Genomic DNA, 17,694 nt, shown 5'->3' on the forward strand with positions numbered 1-17,694 from the left:
CGCTCAAGGCCAGTGTTAATTACTGTTATCACTGTTTTATACTTGTGGGGTTGTCTGACAGCATTAATCGATAGTATTGTTGTGTGATAGCAAAGAGGAGTCAAGAGCAGCAAGAATTGCATCCTCTTCAAGTTGCTGCTCTGTCAGAGACTTTGATTGCAATTTTAATTTCAAGTTCACAATCAGTGTATCAGAGTGGAGCTGAAATGATTAGTCAATTAATTGAGCAGTCAATCAACAGAAAAGTAAGCAGCAACAATTTTTAGAATCGATTGTCATTTTTCAAGCAAAAAGAAGAAGAACTTTCTTGTTCCAGCTTATAAATTCTAGGGATTTTCTTATCAGAATTCTGCATTTCACAGTTATCTGATAAATCTTTTAGACTATAAAATGTCAAAAAAATTATGAAAAATACTCATCACAATTTCCCAGAGACCAAAATGACACCTTCAAATAGCCTCTTTTGTCCAACCCACAGTCCAAAACCCAAACGCTTTTCATTTGCTGTCGTAAATTACAAAGGAAAGCAGGAAAGTCTTACATTTAAGAAGACTGGTCAAGCAAATGTTGAAAATGTTGTTGAAAATGACTGAAACATTAAATTGATTGTCGAAATACTTGGCAACTAATTTTCTTTCAGTCGTCTAATGGAGTAGTTAAGTGACTGTTGCAGCTCTACTGTTTTTTGCTGCTAAAAGTGACTATAAACTGAATAACTTTGGGGTTTAGACTGTCTGCAGTTTGAAGACATCAATTTGGGTTTTAGGAAATTGTAAGCGGCACTTGTCTGACATTTTATCGACCAAATGATTAATTGATTAATGCAGAAAATCAATAATGAAACGCTCTACACCAGAGTTACCTTAAAACTTCCCTGTGTTCAAAATTGCACAGGTTTTTTAGAAAAGAACAGCAGCTGAATACCTAAACCTTCAAAATGAAGGCAATTTAAGTGTCAGGCAAAAATCAAGTACACCTCAAAAGTGGCTTCAGTCAAACATCCTCTCTGCCTCGCTCTTAATGCTGTCGTCAACTCAGGATGACAATTTGAGTGCAGCGATCTTGAATTCCTGTTATTAACTTCCAAGTAACTTCCCCTCTCCAAGTATCTCCTCTCTTCTACCTTCCCCGCTGAATCTGTCATTTTGGCTTCGGCTCAGAATGACAGACTGTGGTAAATTGTAGACGGCAGAGAGTGTGTATGTGGGTTATCGCGGCGGCTCACGCCAGGCTGTGCTGTCTCCTCCCGGGCCGGCCAAACCCGTCTAGACTGCAGAGCGTCTCCTGGAGTAGACGCTGCTGCGTGCTGGTTGACATCCAGAACAGTGTATCATCCAAATCCAGCTCAGACAGAAAGCACCAGAATGTATTTCACACATTATTGCATGATTTCCAGCTAGTTTTCTTAGGCTGCAGAGAGTGTGGAAACTTGCTTGTAATCTTAGAACATTTTTTTTCCCCTGCCGAGTTGAAGAGCAGCATTAACGAACCAAAAGGGAATAAATGAAAGCACTCTGATATAACGGAGGAAAGTCATAGAGAACTCATGGAATTCTACATCAGGGCCACAGTGGGAACCTTGCTCTCACTGTCTCTTACTGTTTCTCATCGTCTTTCTCATGATTTCTTTCATTATCTGTCTTTTTCTGTCTGTGTGTGTGTGTGTGTGTATACTGTATGTTTTTCAACTTCTTCACAAACCTCATCACCGCTGATGCCACGTATCTCACAACCATCACAGATCACAATATCTCCCTGTCGCTCTCACGCCCTCCATCCTCGATGCAGGCGCTGACGAGAATGGGTCTCCATGGTAACTGTGACCAAGCCCGCGGTTGCCTAGACGCAGGGTTTGTGTGCACTGGGGAGAAGTGCTGATGCCAGGGAGAATCTGTTTACTCACACCAACAGAGACGCAGCTTACACCTCAATAAAGCCGGGATAGTTTTATTATAATGGCCTCCTCTGTCGATAGAGCCGGCTTATTTACTGTGTTTACACTGTGGGCTCAACAATGTGTGTTTGTGTGTGTGCGTGTTGTCTTTGATTGTGTGCACCAGGGTTGGGTATCAAGAGCTGGTTCTGAATTAGAACTGGTTCTAGTACGACAAAGGGAATTAACAGGGTTTTCAAATCAGCTGCTGGACCTCCATGTGCATTAGTGCTGCTTGGACATGTGTGGTGTTTTCATGTCACATCAGAGGGAGAGTTTAGTTGTGTGTCTGATTTTAATGGACCACTGTGTAAGATTTAGCGGCATCTGGCAGTGAAGTTGCAGATTGCAACCAACTGGATACTGTTCACCTGAACACTCCCTTTCAATTTCTACCATATTCTACCAATAGATCCCCCTAAATCTTGTGAACCAGGGCTGCAATAACGATTTCTTTCATCGTTGGTTACTTTTACGATTAAGTGATTAATTGTTCAGTTATAAATCGTCAACACAAAAAGTGAAAAAAGCTCATCACAATCTCCCAGATTCCATATCACTTATTTTATCAATCCCAAACTCAAACACTCACCATTTTCTGTCAAAAATCACAAAGAAAAGCAGCAAATCCTTATATTTCAGGAGTTGGAAGCAGAAATTGTTTGGCATTTTTGCTTGAACATTACTCATATGATTATCAAAATAGTTGGAATTTAATTCTCTTTCAATCTACTAATCAATTAATCGATTAATAGATTGAAAGAAAATGAAATAAATTGTATCAGGAACCTGAAGCTTGAAGCAGCGAAATGTAATTCAGACTTCATTCATTTTATTATTTATACTTCTGTCTACTTTCTATTTAATCTACAGATATTAAAGGTGAATTTTAACATATTTAAGTATAGAATTTGAGCAAGGATTAAACGAGAGGCAGAATACATCAGCTGAATCAGAAATCCAATCAGAATCAATAAAGCCGAAAGGATACCTAACCCCAGGGTGCACATATGGTCCTGCCGTGTTGCCGTTGACCTTGCTGGGCGATAGCAGAGGTCAGCCATGTATCCATCCATCTCCATCAGTCTCCCTCTGTCCTGCTCCAGTCTATTTGTCCCAGCTGCTCTATTGTCCTCTGATGGCCACATGACTCTGAGTGACCTTCACAGCCGCACTTCATCTGATAAATCAGACGCACTTAAGACACATCGGGATCACAGTGACAGGTTGTCAGTGTCAGTGCAGACACACACAGACCTCTGAATGAACACCTACTTATTCTTTTTGCCTCTAATAATGAAACACTCCCGATAGCCGTTGTTGGTCCAGACACAATGACACCAGAAAAAGATAATAACCAAAATATGTTGACTTGCGAAGTGCCAAAATGGTATACATGTCCAATTTGATGGCCTGAATAAAATTGGACCCTTTATTTTAAAAAAATTGGCACTAATCCATTGAAGTGTCCCTTTTTTGTTATTCTTCTGCCATTAGGAAGAATGACAAGAGAACAGCATGCTGAAAACCAATGGTGTCACAGAGATAACTATTTCCGGACTAATAATGACAGATCATGTTCTTTTGAGAGGGTCTACATTTTAAAATAACATATTTCTTTTTCGCTAAAAGTATCTGCATTTTGGCATTTTGTCATTGTATTCTTTGCCAATCAAAATGTGAGAGGAAACATAATTTTGTCAGTGATTTCACTGGCAGACAGTCTGTTTGCTTTTGAAGGAGAAAAGGAAGATTTTTTGCCCCTGTTAAGCATTTCTAAAATGGCTCTGGATCCAAAACTGTTGTGGTCATAAAAATACACTTTGTCAATGTTATATCAGATAAATGACACCAGTTTTTTTTTTGCATGTCAAAAAAGTGGATGCGCTTCATAGAGCCTGATCTAAACTGCTTTAAATTTGTGGATTATAAGATTTAGTCATTGTGTGTGGCAATACACAACTTATGAAGGTCTATAACAGCTTGCCATAATGAGTGAGGGGGGCAAGCCAAGGGCACTGCAAAATCAGCGTATTTCCACTTTATACAATGCATTTTTAATAACCCTTCATTTCACTACACAGTGTGTTTGTATTCCACTTTCCAAGCAGCAGAAACAAACAACAAACATTGTACAAGTATTAAAACAAGAGTAAGACAGAACCGTTCTTTGAGCTAAATGCTAACATGCCCACAGTGACAATGCTAACATGCTGATGTTTACCAGCTGTACTTTCACGGTAACATCCATAGTGCAGCATGTTAGAACGCTAACATTTGCTAAGTAGCAGCAAACACAAAGGACAGCTGAACCTGTGGGCAGGTTTGAAGGTCTGGACCCAGACAAACACTCTGCACAAAACCACAGATGTGACACTTGTGGTGACACTTGAGGTAAAGTGGAATGCTTAAGCTGGCTAGATTCATTCTCCAGATTTAATGACAATCCATCCAATAATTGTAGAGATATTTCAGCAAGGACCAACCACTGGACTCATAGTCCAATAGACTGACATAGTCATCCTTGGAGCCATGTTGCTAGTGTGGCTAAAAATCCAGTTAAATATGCTGCAGATATTGGTGTCACTGCCCCTCATGGTTACTGATTGTCACAGTACATTTCCTAGCATGTGAGTGTCCTGGTGAACAATAGTCAGAACTACCTAATTCCAGGACAAGACATGGAAGATTATTACTGTAAACATAAGTAAAATCATGCTTATATCAGCCCTAAACACACATGGAGACACCTGAACATAGATTCACCAGAAGAACTTGAAGCTTTTTGTGCACAGGACAAACTACAGTATTTGTTCCATACCAGAATGCCTCATATGCAGGGAGAAGCTTTTAGAAGCAGAACAGAATCAATTCATGATGACACATCAGTGTTTTTGTCCTTGAAACACTAAAATGAAAGCTGAGTTTATTTTTAAAAACTATGAAGGACACAGACTTAACCAATTAGCACAAACTGCAGACTTCTTTTTTATGAACAGGACTAGTGTGTATTAATACTGATGTTAGTCCATATATGTTACATCAGAGTTTCCGGTTTTGTTAGCTTGTTAAAATAAATTCTTATAATACATAAATGAGTTAAAAAGGTGTATATACATATTGTGCAGGTGAACATGATAAAGAATGCTACTGGTATAAAAGAGGCCTCACGAATCAAAAGTGAACTACGTTTTTCAAAAAGGTGGTATGGTTCTAACACCTTATCATGAATAAAAAGTGATTTTGTAATATCTAATTGCATCAAAAAGTCACTCACATGGAGAGAAAGTGCAGCAGCAGAACAACACATCATAAACTCCCAGATAGATCAATACTCAGCAGTACCTGCAGACCCTAACTAAATATTAGACCACCAGAGAACCTGTCCAGTGACAGCAGCACCTTCCTGCACTGTCTCCACTGACAGATGCACCGTCCATAAACCTTCGACCAAGACAACTGCTCCCTCAAAGACTCCTGGAAATGAAACAGCTGACAATAAAACTCTTCTGTCTGTCTGCCCCGAAACACACTCCTGTCAAATAAATCGAAGATGGGTGCTCCTCTGAATCCGTTTTACGGGGGAGGTGGTGACCGTTCTGTGACAGCTGAAGACGGATGGGTTTGGTTTATGAGTGGTCCAGATGGCCGGTGCTGTCTGTCTGGTGTCTACCAAAGATTAGTTTTAATTAGCACATACTGCAGGATGGTTCTGTGGGTCTCCGCTTCATGGACAAGTGATAGAGAGACTCGCACGCCGGCCAAGAAGATGACCAGGGGCCACTTTTTCAGAAAAGTCCTATTTGAAAGATAGAAAATCCAAACCCTAACTAACTTTAGGAATCCTCACTTATCTTACTTTATCCTATCTTATCCCAGGTTAGGAAATTTTATGTACTCAATCCAGAATTTGTTATCCACTTTTACGTGTTACACCTAGTAACCAACCCTTTTCTCATCTTGCCAAGCTAGACAACTTTGTAGGCTCTGCACTGGCAACTGCTTTGACTACAGACATTATGTCTTCTGGTTGTACATTTGCCCCATTCTTGTAAATGCAATATCTCAACAAAGCTTGGAGGGAATTTCTTAAAATTTAGTACAAACTTCCACTTGGATTTAAATTTTGGTGGTCAAAGGTCACTGACCTCACAACACAAATTATTGGGATGTAACTTCACTGTGACATCATAATGTTCAGCTCTAAGTCAGTCCTCTGTCCTCCTCTTTAAAAATAGTCTCTAAGTGAAGACAGCATGTTCCTCACTAGAATCATACATGTAAATATAGTAATAATTTTCATTTTGACAAATACCCTTAATAACCTTTCATTAAATTCAGTCAGTCTCCAACATATATGTAATTATTATATGAGTTTGGACAGACATGAATGTAAATGGCAGCTTGGCAGAGGCAAGGTAGTAATTCTGCCTTCTTTTTAAACAGACATTGCAATATACAGAACTGATAGCAGATGCAGTCTCCGCTATATCTGGTGTCCCTGGAGAAAAAAAGAAAACAAGAGCAGCCATCCAGATTAAACAAAGAAGCCAACAAAAGTGTTAGTTAACACTACCATTAGTTAGTTAGTAAGTTACTACTACTGGTGGGAAAGTGAAAGTGAGGGCAGGTTATCCTAAAGTCAGGAGAGTTATTTAATATTCAAGACACTTTTCCTGTCTGACTTAGGAACTGTTCTTCTGTAATGACATAAATCAAGTCCTAATCATATTTACCAGATTACCAAACAGTTAGGAAAGGTCTGCAGGTTAGGAAGATTCTTTAATAAAGCCTCTCGTGTAAAGCAGGTGATGTGGTTGTGAGTGTATAGAGCACTGTACATCCATTCTGACTTGTAAATTAATAATAATTGAGCACAAAAGGATTATACTAATATAATTTAAACACAGCACAATATGACTTCTGTCCTTTTTTGTTCAACACATCCACATGTGTAGCAGTGTTGGATGTGATATGTGTTTCAGTCCACACAGCACAATAAAGCTCTCCAGCTCTGCTTACCTCCACACGGCTGCCACTCTTCCACAGGACTAACTGGGGGTCGGCTAATGGGATTATGTGGGTTGGAAGCCCTCATAAATGAAGTCCCTGGTGAGGAGCGGGGAGCCCCAGCTATCCCTTAACCCTCTTTAAAGCCTCGCCTTTCACAGTCAGTCAGACAGCCGCGCTAAGACTGCACCGGCTCGGCTGCCGTGCTTATAGGAGCTGTGCTCAGGGCGCTAACTGACGTAACACGGATGGCATTTCCCTTTGTAGCGAAAATGAAATTTATATTCATCATTTTCTTAAGATTATTCCTAAAGCAGGCAGGCTTTATTACATTGTACTTCTGAGGCAGACAGGGAGGATAAAGGCCACGGGTAACATGCAAACCCAGAACATCACATGGTGGGGTTAGTCTGGTATTGGTTCACTTATACTGGGCTTTTTTAACTCTCATACATCTGACAGTCGTTGTCATCCAGTCTGTGAACTTATTCCTTCTGGAATCATTAAACTTAAGATGATAGTAATGTTTCATACTGATAAGAAAAAAAAAATACAAATGAAAAACAACTCTTTTATAGTGCTCAGGTTTGATGCACCCATACACTTTTTAAATGTCTTTTGTTCATGTTCCTGATGTTCACTGAGCCATTTATGTTGATTTTCTGTGACAAAGTAAATTACTAGTACTAGTAGTTGTACTAAGAGTTCGTAGCAGTGATGGTAAAGTTAATAGTAAACTGACAAGTGTAGTGTGCTACCTCTTTTTTCAGCAGTTTATAATATTTTAGGGTTTTTTATGAATGAATGAAACTTAATTACTCCTTATGGAATTTGTTATGTGTAATAACATATACATAATGCAGCAGGTAATAACATAATGTAATAAATTATTTTTGTGATAAATGTGTTAACATAATTACCACTGGCTTAAAATACTGACTTTTGTTTTTTCTGGGCTATTTTTCACATAAAAACACTCCGGCAGCATGTCCATATTATAGAAGTTGGAAGACAGAAGTGCTTACAAACAGTATATTACTACAGCTTTCATGTAGTGTTGATGCACAGAGCAGCCATGTTGGATTTTGACATTGGGGTTGGTGAGGTTCTTCCCACTTTCCAAGTCAGAAATCCAACTTCAAGGGGCATTGCTGTAGAAATTTCCAGCTGGGAGCCAGTTAAGATACAAGAAGTCTGAATTTAAATGATACAAATCGCTTCTCACGATCTCCCTAAAACTTGATTCGTATGCGGTGGAGTGGCTACAGAAATTCCAGCTGCTGCTGCTGCAGAGGAGCTATGTTGCGAATATGATTTCTGCAGGTTTTACAGCAAGTTCAGAGCAGCTGTTTGACCTGTCACAGTGTAGTTCTTACATCTGTTTGATGCTCTCTTACATGCCTCTCTCATGCTCACTGACAGTGTGTCTGACTTGTTTTCCTCCAGAAATGTGAGCTCAGATGGGGCAGAGGCTCGGCGCAGACTGAGGGAATGCGAGGGACTGGTGGACGCCCTGCTGCACGCTCTCCAATCAGCTGTAGGGAAGAAAGACATGGACAACAAGGTAGGACAACATTTGACTCGCTTACTAAATAAGCTCAAGCAAATGGTACGTGCAGCTATACTGTATATCCTATTGATGTATCACACAGAGTACTTACAGATTATAACTTCTCTGTCTCTCTTTCCTCCTAGTCTGTGGAGAACTGTGTTTGTATTATGAGGAACCTGTCCTACCACGTCCACAAAGAGGTGCCGGGGGCCGAAAAGTTCCAGGACCCCGCAGCACTACAGGCCCCTGGCTCAGCAGGACCACAGAGGAAGAAAAAGGATGACGCCGGCTGCTTTGGAGGCAAGAAGGCCAAAGGTGAGAAGGAGGAAAGAGGGAGACATTTCTGCCTTGCAAATAAAACACTTACTATTGCAGAAGTAATAATAGTAGAAATTTTAAATGAATACATTTTTTTAATTATGATTTTTACAACGTAACAGGCAACTTAGTACTAATTAGAAAAGTTCTTCATAATGTAAGTGTGGAACATTTGGCTTAAATGGTTGGTAGGAGCTGCATGTAGCGTTTTCATAGTCGTTATTATTGTTTTCATCTTCTGGTTTCTTTTATTTATTTATTTTTCATGAAATCTGTAGGATATAAAAATAATTGAGAGAGAGCAGAGCTGTTATTTGAACAGCTGGATTGCAGAGATACCATTCTTTTCTTTGTTGTCCTCCTCTTCTTTGTTGTATCTCTGCTCATTGTTGCTTTTATATGAGCGGTGGGCTCATACAAATCCTCTTTGACAATGGCAAGATGATAGAAAATGTGAAGATATGGGATATATATTTTGTATGTCTCAAATTCAATTCTCCTCTCAAGACATTTTCATGAAAATATGGTTCAGATTTTAGATAGATTAAACTTTGTTTTCATTTGGTGATTGAGCCAGAAAACATCTTTTGATCTCAATTTGTCAGTATTTTCATCAACTATATTTAATAACTCTGCTTAAACCTTACTTTCCTAGGTGGCTTTTGGTTTGTATACAGGATTTAAAATGCCCCCCCAAAATGACATAAAACAGTGAGCAAAGATGTGACATGGTGGGACACTTGAACCAACTCAGATAAACAATAGATCGGCCAGATCCAATATAACATTTTCACCCTTTTCTGCTCATAGCAGCCATATTGATATGAAATAGTAGGGTAAACTCAGGTGTTAGCAGTGATACTGTGTCAGTGAGCTAACGTGCACAATAGCAGCATCCTGATTCTGTTTGACCTGAAAGGTTTGGAACCTTAATTACACCATTTTTATACCAAAATTAACATATATGCTTTTTTTAAACACGACTAAACTGATTAAAAATATCTGATTGACCCTTTTCCTATTGCCAGTAACTGAATCTTTGTGTTTTTAAGTTTAGTTTCTCTCCTGCGTCACTGTTTGTACTTTAAGGTACCTGCTTTATTGTACCTTTTTGTTTTCAGCTGTATAGGAGTTGAGTTAATTTACTGCTAAACCGGACATTTCCTGATTTTGCAGCTTCATAATAAAAGCTATTCGATAAGAAATCAACAGAGGACTTTTATTGTGAAGAATATGAAGCCTATAACACCTCATGATCGGTTTAATACACACCAAATTCTGCTGTGCTAGGCTGATGCACCGACTGAAACCGAGTCAAGCCAAGCCAGCAGGTGTAGGGATGGAAAAGGAGCAAAAGAGTCGCAGACTGACAGAGATCTTTCTTTATTCGTCTTTATTGCCTCCACCGAAAAAAGGCAAAAATTTGGGTTGTCATTTTTCCATCGTTGCTGGAGCTGGTGCCACGACTACTGCGGAATCATTTGACCTGGGAATGAATGCAAATTGTTCCCTTTTCCATCAAAGACAAAACCCCACTATTTCATGTCAAAACGGCTGCTGTGATCAGGATCTGTTTAGTATGTTTACACTCCGCGTTCCTTCAGTACAAGGCTATGATGATATGTTTGTGTTCAGCCACATCGATAATGGACGTCTGTCGCGGCACCTCGTGCTGCGTCAGGGGCTTTTTGTCGTTGTCTTAATCAGCATTCTCCCAGGCTGTTAGCTAAACGACACTGTTATCTCTCTGCTGTACAACAATAATGGCCGCCATTAATCAGTCAGCCAATGAGGTGTGACTACCAGCCCGTGACCCCCCGACTCCTAACAGCTCATCGGAGAATCCTTTAGGTTCAGGGGTCAGCGCAACACAGTAGCTTACATGTATACAGAGAAATAAAGACGCCAATTAACCACATAAATGCTTTCACACACACACACACACACACACACACACACACACACACACACAGTGAATAATGAGATGTGTTTAGCTGCTCCAGGCCCTGAAGGTGTTCTTTGACAAAGCAAGGCTCAGGTACAGAAACATTAAATGCAGCTATAAAGCAGCGTGGAGGTGGGTGGTTAAGCAACACTGTCGGCAATATGCTCGGTAATTTGTTACCTTAAGTAGGCTAAGTTTGGCCTCCTCCTCAGTTTAATGTCACATTCAGTCTGAAATATACCATTATGATCAGCACACGCTTAGCAGCTCAAGCTTTGTTTTAGCTAATAAACAGTCTGATTCTTGGCTGTTATTTCCATCTCTTTGAACGCATATCTGTTCTTCCCACACAGTGATTTTAATGAAGCAGAGATGCTGGCAGTTTGTGCTGTTTTTCTGTGTATATTTCACTGTAACTCTCTATCCTGCCCTTCTGTTTAACAATGGAAGCTAATTCAGTAACATTTTTGAATAACCATCATTAATAAACAGTAAATTCATAGTTAATTAAATGTTAATAGTTACTTAATTGGTAAAGGGATAGTTCTGATTATTCAAAGTGGGGTGAGTATTTCAATAGTCTATGTCTTACCTACAGTAGATGGTACCAGCATGGACGCTAAGAAATGTGCTGCTGTGGACAGGGTCAGCAACAAAAGGTATTTTAGCCACTTAAAAAAGGTCAATCTCAAAAAATCAATATCAGTTTAAATGTGCGCGAAATCAGCAATTTTACCCAGCAGAATACAGGAGCTGCAGGTCCACCACTGCCTCCATCTGTTCGGTTGTTTGTGTCATTGTGTGACTTCGGTGAACCTGAACTATCCCTTTAAAACACCAAAGTCACGCAACGATACAAACAAACCAGCCGATCAAGGCAGCGGTAGAGCTGCAACCCCTGTGTTCTGACAAGTTTTTTTAAGTAGTTTAAATACGATTTGCCCCGCCCACAGAAATCCATTGCTTAGCTTCCATCCTTGTGGTCCCTGCTGCTTCTCCCTATTTGCCGTTGGTAATACACTATGGACTATGCACAAACATCCTATACAACCCCATTTCAAGTAATCCGAACTATTCCTTTAACAAATAATACTTGGGTGAATTATAAAGTTAAGTTAAGTCAAAGCATGATTTTTCTTAAACCTACCTAAGCAGCTTTGTTGCTTTTATTTTGAAAGTCTACCTGGATGTTACATATTCATTATTGCGAGTTGTGTATAAATATTACCATACAATTATCATTGTACAGTTGCAGCTGATTGTTTAAATGTTTATTAACATAATAATTATTAACAGCATTCAATTTTATTAATAACTATCAATTCATCATTTATTAATGATGGTTATTATAAAGTGTTACAGCTGATTCCTTTCTTTCTTCATCTTTTCTTTCTCTCTTCTTTCTATCTGGCTTGCGAGCTTATCATCTTACCTTTTTCATATTTTCCTTCAAGTTTCACTCTTTTTTTTGGCTGTTTCTTTCTGTCTCTGCCTTTTTCTGTGAAAAGCAAAAAGCCATCCCACTGATGCCAACTCTTTGAACATGCTTCCCAGAGAACACCTATGGATTGCTAATGGCTTCCCATCTCGCCTCTTTTCAATCTCAAAAGTCCTCTTTCCCCCTTTTTCTCTTTTCTTCTCTCCCGCTTTCTCTATTTTGGCCTTTTTCTCCTTGCTCCTTCACTCTTTCTCCTTCCCTGTCCAATAAAAGATGACTTCCTTTTGTGAGAAACTGTTCACATCTACTGCACAGCTCCTTGACACACGCACACACGTCTTTTTTTCACCATGCCTCTTCTCTCTTCTCTCCGCTTTGTGTTTTTTGGCATTGCTGCTGCTTCCTTGGCTAACTATAGAGGAATGGTTTAATCAAGGTGAGTGTCCCCCCTTCAACCCTTCTCACTTCAGCTCTCCTCTCCATCCTCCTCCTCCTCCTCCTCCTCCTCCTCCTCCTCCTCCTCCTCCTCCTCCTTCCCCCTGGCTGTAGAATATAGTTAGAAGTAGTTTTGGATGTCCTCCAAAAACCTGAAAAAGTTCCAAGGTCTTCAGAAAATTGGGGTGTTTTTCACTCATTCCACATGCATCCCTTCACCATACCTACCTGCTATTGCACTGAGTATTGTAGACTCCACCCCTCCCAGTCTTCACATTTTGCTAGAATTAGTTGTCCCTTGGCTCTCTAAGATAGGTGAAAGGTAAAGCAGCTCTTGGTGAAGCAGGTAAGTCCATCGGTGTCTGTCAGGATGTAAAGTAGAGCTTGACGAATCGAATGACTCAAAGATGTACTGAAAATAATGAAAATCGAAACCTGAAATCTATCCACATGATGTGTTTTGTCTGGATCTATGATGAGTTGTACGACCTTTTACACTCAGATAAAACTAATCCTCACAGCTGGGAAAAACTGCTTCGAACTGTATCCAAGCATAAATGTCAAGCTCTGCTGCAGACCCTGGAAGTGTGTGTATTTGTTTGTTTGTGTGCGTATGTAGTCTTTGAACGATATGAATTATTGATACTCAAACTGTTTTGTTTTGAAACCGTAGCCAAGGTTTTATGCCATGATTTTCTGTCTTTAAATTTGGGCATTTTCCTGCAAAATTTTAGAGATTTATCATTGTACAGAAATAGTTTTTTACCAGTTATATATTAACATTTTGGAAAATTCTCTATTTTCTTGCTAAGAGTTCAATAAGAAGTTTAATACCTGCACTCTCATGTCTGTGCTTTAAAGGTCCAGTGTGTAAGATTTTGGGCGGGAATGTAATATAATATTCATGAGAATGTTTTTTATTAGTGTATAATGTAAAGAATGAGCCGTGGCAGTGGCAGAAACGGCTAGTCTGGCTGTGTTGAAATTTTAAAAATACACCTGCCAGCACTTCTAAAATTGCCTTAAACAAAGTGATAATTAATGAAATGCTGGCAGATTTTGTTGTCTTAACAAACGATGCTAGCTGTTTACCCCTGCTTTCAGTATTCATGCTAACCTAAGCCGATGACCTGCTTCATCTTTACCATAAAGCAACATGAGAGTGATATTGATTTTAACATTAAAGTCTCTGCAAGAAAACTTGTAAGTGCAATTCCCAAAATGTCAAACCGTTCCTTCGAGGTGCTTTCAGACAGCGTTGTCGGCGTTCTGTAATTTGAACAGCCTGTATCACACAGTACGGGTTGTCGCTATCCATCTACTCCAGATCCCAAATGTTTTTTTCTCCCCAGGACCCAAACTTACAGAATTATGAATTTACGCAACATCAGCTACTGATAAAGAACACAACACCAACATGATTGACTGGAAGGATAAACAGCCATGCACACAGCATCTGATCTGAATAGACCAGCATATTTTAATTTAAAATTAATTCACATATCATAGCGTTGTTATTCATCCAGCACAAAGCTCAGTTGAGTGGGTTGTAGCTTTAAGTAGAAGGATTATAGCAGCACTGTAGAAAGTTTAATTAATATCATAAGCATTGTTTATTTGCTCAGACTGGATTAGCAGAATTTGAAGTTAAAGTTAGTGATGTCAAGAACAGCTTTTGATCATTCATATATTTTTTAAAGATAACGGAGAGGTTGTTTGCATACCATGTGCAGACAGCATCTCCTTTTTATTTTTGCCTTGCACCTGTGCCCAACTGGGATTGGATTTGCACACCGATTTTGCATTTAATATTTTCTTATTACTTTTTCTTTTTTTTTTTGGCATATACATGAGAGCAACAGCCACCCTCTCGTTCCTATCTCAAGGCCACTGTTTCCAACATTGTTAACATTTGAAAAAACCTGCCTTCTGTCTGAAAGCACCTTTTGACAGTGGAATAATGAAGCTGCCCATTGAGGCCCTGCTCAAAATATGCAAAGTAAATGTTCTATTCATGCATATTACAATAATTCATGATAATTCATAATCATAACAACAACTAATAATTTAGATTGAGCTTTCCATAATTAGTGTAATGTGGATCATTTGTATACAGATTCATATATTGGAGGAAGACAGCACTAACTAGCTGATATCTTATTTCACTTTTGAACCCAATAACCTCTAAACTTGATTTAGGCGACTCAAGTGTCGGCAGTGACCGGAAATTTGACTTCCGTCCAGCTGAGGAATCAGGCTTTATGTGTCTGTATCTCTGTACTGTCCCATGGGCATGTTTCATGTGCATGTGAGATGACCATTAGCCGGCTGAGCTGCTATCACTCCCACCCCTCCCACCCCATTTCCTCTCCTCCACTGCATTATTCAAGGGGTTTGCCCATTTAAGAAGTACCATGGAAAGTGTACATATGTGTGAAGGGAAGAAGGTGTATGCAGTCATATGTGTGAGTGTGTGTGTGGTCTTGCACTCATGCAGTTTCTGGTACACATGTATATATATAATTCATGTTTTTGTGAAAAGATCAGACAGTGTAGAAATGTGTGTGTTTGAACATTTCACGCTTCTAGTTCTCTGTATTGCGTATACATGCAAACATTCATGCTTTTGTTTTTTTGTGGTCGGGTCTGTAGACCTGGATTAGACCGACATGTTTTTTCAAATGGAGAGGCTGTTTTACAATGAAAAGAATGCAGTATTCAAATTACAGGGTTCTTATTGGGACTGGAAATCCTTGAAAACACTTGAATTTTAATGTAGTGTTTTCAAGGTTTGAAAAGTGTTTGGACTTTAGTTACAGTACTTGAAACTGCTTGAAATTGTTATTGCATTACTTTCATAATATGTTGCTACTTGACTCAATAGTTTGCTTTGTAGATAAACAAATTAAATAAGATAAGAGATGTTTTATAGGGCGCCAAGTCTACTTACAGTCAGATGACACATTTTGAAACATGAAACATTGCTATGTTTTCTTTAAATATATCAGAATGATATGACAAAACATGAATGTTGGTTGTTTATAGCACAAAAAAGGCTCTAATCATTTGAGCATGGATATGTATTTTCATATGTAATTTATCACATTTGTAAGAAAAAAGAAAATGCCTGAAAAGTGCTTGAATTTGACTTCAGAACTTTAGTAAGAACCCTGAATTTAAAGACACTGAATACAAGCTATTTGCAGCCTTCCAAACCCATGTCAGTCTAACCCTGGTGTCAGCGACATTGTCTCCTATAATCCACTTGTCTCATGATATGACACTGACATCGTCTCCCCTCCCCTCTCCTCTACCCAGGCAGAAAAAACGGTGAGAACGACAAAAACTACGACACATTGGATCTGCCCAAGCGCGCAGAGCCGTCAAAAGGTAAGCCTCGTCTGTCGAGCAAGACATCGCTCCCTTAACTCTTTAACCGCTGAGTGAGAACGTCCCAGAGGAAACTCATCCTGCAGGAAAAGACAAAGAGGAAATGAGTCAGATCTCGCAGATTGCAGTGCTCATGAAGACATGAGTGTGATCGGTTTGGTCGGGTGTGTCGGCCAACAAAAGCGTGGGAAGGCCTTTGACAGAGAAAGAGGCAGTCTGGTCATTTAGATTTGTTTGATGGTTTTGTGCCCTCACTGTGGCGGTCGATTGTTGGCAGCGTGTGAGAGCATCAACTCTGTAAGCTGTCTTTTTGTTAAATACTGCAACAATGCGCTGGCATACAAAAGGCAATAAAAAAGCAGCCTGCTATTGTATACTGAGCTCTATCAAGTTTGTAGCTAATGGGCATCCATTGTTCAGTCTGCATTGTGCTGTGCTTTAATTCACTGTTGACTACTGAGTCTGTGGATGGGAGTGGATGATGTGAAATCTTCTGTCAGTGTTGAGGACAGAGCTGAAACAAGTAGTTGATTAATTGAGTTGTTGATGGACAGAAAATCAATCTATTTTGATAGTCAGTTAATCATTTGATTTATTTTCCCAGCAGAAATTACAGTCATTTCCTGCTTCTACCTTTTCAGTTGAAAGGATTTGATGATTTTCTCAGTTTTATTTAATTGAAAACTTTATATATTATATTTATACATCAGTATCTGATGCCAACCCAAGGAGGAAGTTGAGAGAATACAGAGAACAGTTGTTTGCTGTCCTAAGAGAAACACGGTGCCCCAATGTTTTCTTTTTTAACAGAACATAATGCAGATGCTGTTTTTATTTTTTAGCTTTATAGGCCACATTCTGTGTATACTTGATCCTTTAATTCAGGTTTAATATGTACACAAAGTATTTTGCTGTCTTTGTGTTTTTATTATTTATTTATATTTATCTATTATCATTAAAAACATTGTAAATATACTATTTCGGTGCCCTGATTCCTTAATATTGGTATCAGCATCGGCTCCAATACTCCAGTATCAGTCGGGCCCTAGTCAAAGTATATAATCTTTAATTGCAACCTTGATTAGGATATTGATATATACATATTATAATATTGTGAACTTTCTAGAAATCGACATGGACAAATTACATACATAAAGCCATAAAGAAGGCCTGCTTATTGATTTGTGTTTGTGTGCCAAAACTGCTGATGGTTGACAAGTTAGTGTTATCATGACATGCAGTATTATCATCATGCTGCCCAACTCACACAGTGCAGTTCTGTAACATTGCAATGTTATTGAGATTGTATATCAGAAACACACAAAACTGGATGGAAAGAGGTGTTTTACTTTTATGTGAAAAGTTGCACTGCTGTTAGGTCATGAAGTTCTCCTCTCCTCTCCTCCCACCACATGAAGAGTACAACCACAACGGATTCTTGCGATCAAGTGTGACTAACTGTGTGTATATGCACTCTCATCCTCTCTTTGCTTTTGCTTTTTGGCACTGACAGGCAGTCGTAACAGTCATAACAGCAAATTAGTATGCAGCACACACACACACACCGGTGCATCCGGACGTTAATAGAATGTGTGTTTGTGTGTGTGAGTCTGTATAATGTGCTCCTGTGTGGAAATGTGTGTGTGTGTGTGTGTGTGTGTGTGTGTGTGTGT

General features: G+C 39.2%; 1 protein-coding gene across 4 annotated transcripts in view; it reads left to right on the forward strand.

The window, feature by feature from the left end:
- arvcfb (ARVCF delta catenin family member b) overlaps positions 1–17,694 on the forward strand; it is a 309,702-nt gene that overhangs the window by 238,497 nt on the left and 53,511 nt on the right. For 3 of the 4 annotated variants that reach the window (XM_084729087.1, XM_084729088.1, XM_084729089.1), the window contains 4 exons: positions 8,390–8,507; positions 8,639–8,810; positions 12,615–12,632; positions 15,950–16,021. In XM_084729087.1, the coding sequence (XP_084585213.1) occupies positions 8,390–8,507; positions 8,639–8,810; positions 12,615–12,632; positions 15,950–16,021 (380 nt within the window). The remainder of the gene's footprint in view (positions 1–8,389; positions 8,508–8,638; positions 8,811–12,614; positions 12,633–15,949; positions 16,022–17,694) is intronic. The other variant, XM_084729090.1, reaches the window with a different exon arrangement.

The sequence above is a fragment of the Lutjanus erythropterus genome, chromosome 10 (genome assembly GCF_056507025.1).
Source record: "Lutjanus erythropterus isolate fLutEry1 chromosome 10, fLutEry1.hap2, whole genome shotgun sequence".
NCBI lineage: Eukaryota > Metazoa > Chordata > Actinopteri > Lutjaniformes > Lutjanidae > Lutjanus > Lutjanus erythropterus.